Source organism: Orycteropus afer, unplaced genomic scaffold, assembly GCF_000298275.1.
Source record: "Orycteropus afer afer isolate SDZICR_OR568_19922 unplaced genomic scaffold, OryAfe1.0 scaffold00529, whole genome shotgun sequence".
In the NCBI taxonomy this organism is placed as follows: Eukaryota; Metazoa; Chordata; class Mammalia; order Tubulidentata; family Orycteropodidae; genus Orycteropus; species Orycteropus afer.
In genome coordinates this window covers 953,968-957,829 of record NW_006922116.1, presented here as the reverse complement: position 1 = coordinate 957,829, position 3,862 = coordinate 953,968, and the positions used below count along the sequence as shown (strand labels likewise).

Below are 3,862 nucleotides of genomic sequence, written 5' to 3'. Positions count from 1 at the left end.
GCAACCCTATAGATGCAGGGTGGAAAAAACAAGATTACAAGTAGTAAGTCAACGCAACCCACAGAAGAACTCATGAAAAGGTAGTTTCTGCATCTGGCAATCTGAACCTCTGGGAGAGCCAGCCAGTTAGTTACCACATACATTTCACTGATTATGATTGCCCCATCTTCCTTCTGAGGAGTGGCTGGTGGGTTTGAACTGCCAGCTTTCTGGTTAGCAGTCAGTGCCTTAGGCATTACGCTACCTGGTGGTGTAGTGCCTAAGGCATTTCACTGCTAACCAAAAGGCTGGCAGTGCAAAAGCACCAGCCACTCCTCAGAAGGAAGATGGGGCAATCTACTTTTGTGGAAATACTGCCTTGAAAACCCAAGGAGAGGTTGCTATGAGTTGGAAACAATTCGACGGCAGTCAGTGTGGTTTTTTTTGGTATGTATATATATAAAAGCAAAAACAAAGTAAACCTCATAGCAACCCCACAGGGCAGAGCAGAACTACCCCCCATAAATTTTCCAAGGTTGCAATCTTTACAGATGCAGGCTGTCTGCCACATCTTTTTCCAGTGGAGAGGCTGGTGGGTTTAAACTGCTAATCTGTTGGTTAGCAGACAAGCCCTTAACCACCTTATCACCAGGGGTCCTCTACTTATAGGGTAGATATTAACCTAGTGATTATATTTAATCTCTTCAAAGTGACTTTGTTTAAAGTATTAGAAGCTATCCAGAATTTTATCATTTTCCTATAGATTTCCAGAGTCTGAGAACTGCCTTAGAAAAGTGCAAATCTTTTGGGAGGCTCTAGCACATACAGGGTGACACATCTCATAATAAAGGTCAATGGTCATCATCTTAGTACCTAATGTGGTACCCAACCGAGACCCAGATCATTTAGGAGAAAGACTTGGAAATGTATCTAAGTTAGGTCTTGACTTTCTCTACCAAGTAATGTAAATTTTAAAAAAGTCAACTGAAATAACTTTGTACCGACTTGAACTATATAACATTGCTGATGGTGATAACTTTTCATTTAAAAGATGGAGATTTCATATGATTTAACCTAATACTTGGAATCTATTGAAGTTCAAGTCCCCACACAGGTCTGAAGGATTAAATCCTCTCACCATTTCAATTTTCAAGAAAACAAACAAACAACAAAACCAGTCTGATTGGAACCACTTATATCTAAAATCCTTTTTTATGTGCAAGGATAGATTAGTGGTGGCACAAAGAAGTTATCAACTCTTATGGAGTGGATCAAAGAAGACATCACAAAGGTGATTTCTCATTTGGGTTCTGAAGGATGAGTATGAATTCACCGGTCCAATACTGAGGAACATACAGTTCAGAAAGAGGGAGCAGCATGTCCAAAGCACACAATAGAATAAGTGGTTTGGTATGGCTAAAGTAGAGAGTATGTGTGGCGACTTGCAAGAAATAGAGGTTGAAGAATCAGGCAGGAGTCAAATTATAGAGGGTCTTGCATTTTATTCTTAGGCATTTCCTTTAGGTTATAATAAGGAGTCATGGAAGCATTTCAAATAGAGGAGGAACAAGATCTGATTTATATTTTCAAAGATTACTGTATCTCAGCTGTATAAACAAGGGGAAAAATTAACAGAAAAAAAAAAAAAAAGAAGGAAATATAGAATTAATAGTGGCTGTCTCAAAGTGCATAGGAGATCTGGTGGTACAGCTGTTAAAGTGCTTTGCTGCTAACCAAAAGATCAGTGGTTCATACTCACCAAGCTCTCTGAAAAGGAAAAAGATGTGGCAGTCTGCTTATATAAAGATCTACAGTTTGCCTTCAGTGGCAGTTCTACTCTGTCCTACAGTGTTGCTATGAGTCAGAAGCAACTCAAGGGCAGTGGGTTTGGTTTTGGTTTTGGTCTCCAAGTGGTAGAATATTATTTTTCTGTTTCTTCTTGTAGGGGATGCTGTTAATTTTTATTTCTTGAAGACAATAATATACCAGTCATATTAATAGCTATTGTTTACATTCTTTAATTCAGTTTAAGGAATCGTCACCACATTTGGGTCCAAAAGCAACTATGATAAAATTGGAGAGTATTATGATACAAAACCAAAATCAAACCCCTTGCTGTTGAGTTGATTCTGACTCATAGCAACCCTATAGATGCAGGGTGGAAAAAACAAGATTACAAGTAGTAAGTCAACGCAACCCACAGAAGAACTCATGAAAAGGTAGTTTCTGCATCTGGCAATCTGAACCTCTGGGAGAGCCAGCCAGTTAGTTACCACATACATTTCACTGATTATGAAAGGAACCAATCTGACTCTAAGTGAAACTGTAAAAACTTTTATATTTTACTTTGCCTTAGAGGCAATAGCAATTTTATTACATAGCCCTAAGGAAATCACCTCAAATTCAAGGCACTCTAAGAAAAACAATGCATGGACAACAAAAGTGAGGCTTCCACTCTCCTATCCTGCCCCTCGAACAGACTGGTGGACCCAAGTCCCTGCTCCAAGAAAACCTAGAGCCATCACCAACTTGTAAGAGCACAAACAACAAAAGATAGAGGCATAGGCAAGTGAAGCTTTGGTCGAACTGCTATGTAAATGAGATGAGCACAGTAAACGACTGGCACAGAGTCCGATCACTATTACATCTATGCAGAATAGAAAGTTTCACATGGAAAGATTGCCAAAGCACACCATTAAGCAAAAATTGTTACTACAGGAAACCCATCTATAAAACAAGGCTAACAATAGTCACTACTTTATAAGGATGTTGTGAGGAATTAAAAATAATATACATAAAAAAAAGAAAAGAAAAAAAAAAGAACCTCACTGCTGTGGAGTCGGATTCAAATCATAGTGACCCCTCCTCAGGTTTCCGAGGTGGTATTACTATGGGAGTAGATTGCTCAACCTTCCTTCCGAGGAGTGGCTGGTGGGTTTGAATCACCAGCCTTCTGGTTAGCAGTCAAGTGCCTTAGGCACTATGCCACCAGAGCTCTTAAACTACAATAATAATTATATTAATACTATATTTTATGTAGCATTGACTGTGTGCCAGACAATGTTCTACACAATATACATAAAGTGTGTAGAACATTGTCTGGCACACAGTCAATGCTACATAAAATACAGTATTAATATAATTATTATTGTATCTGACACTAGGTGAGCACTCAGTAAATTATAGTGTCACTATTACATCTCCAAACTTGCTTCTTTCCAACTCTTCTAATTTATAAATCTGAAATGCACAGATGTCCTTACTCACATCAAGAAATATTTATTTAATACTGTAATTAAAATTAAATAATTATCAGAATGTTTTGAGAAAAAAGATTAATAGCATCTCTTTACCTCTTCATATCTGTCAAAAACTGCTCCTTCTTGCAAAAAAGAAGGGACTTCCTTCTGCCAGTTAAATTCATAAGGCTTGGCCATGATTATATTCAGGACCTGAAATGAAGAAAGTACATCTCATTAGTAAACAAAATTAAACAAGTAAGGATCAAAGATGGATGACTTTTGCACTTATGTGTTAGTAAAAGTTTTTCCTTAAATATTTAGAGTAAGTCTAGAGTCATCCTTTTTTTCTTCTTCCCTTCATTTGATCCCAATTTTCTTCCTCTTTGATTCTAAACTTGAAGAAACAATATTAAGAAATACCAGAGTTGATCATTTGTGAAGCTTCTTTTCCCTCTCCAAATTCCATAAAGTAAGAAGACTTTCTATTTTTAAAATTTTTAATCTGATGGGATCGAAATGATACACATCCCTGCCTTCTATGTCAAAATATGGATGTTCTTGTTGTTGTTAGGTGCTGTTGAGTTTTTTTTTTTTTTTTGTCTCACAGTGACCCTATGTACAACAGAAAGAAACACTGCCCA

At 37.4% G+C, this 3,862-nt stretch overlaps 1 protein-coding gene across 1 annotated transcript in view; it reads right to left on the bottom strand.

The window, feature by feature from the left end:
- PLCB4 (phospholipase C beta 4) overlaps positions 1–3,416 on the bottom strand; it is a 295,192-nt gene extending 291,776 nt beyond the window's left edge. The window contains exon 1 of the mRNA XM_042782935.1: positions 3,333–3,416. Within this exon, the coding sequence (XP_042638869.1) occupies positions 3,333–3,416 (84 nt within the window). The remainder of the gene's footprint in view (positions 1–3,332) is intronic.
- Positions 3,417–3,862: the final 446 nt, after the last annotated feature.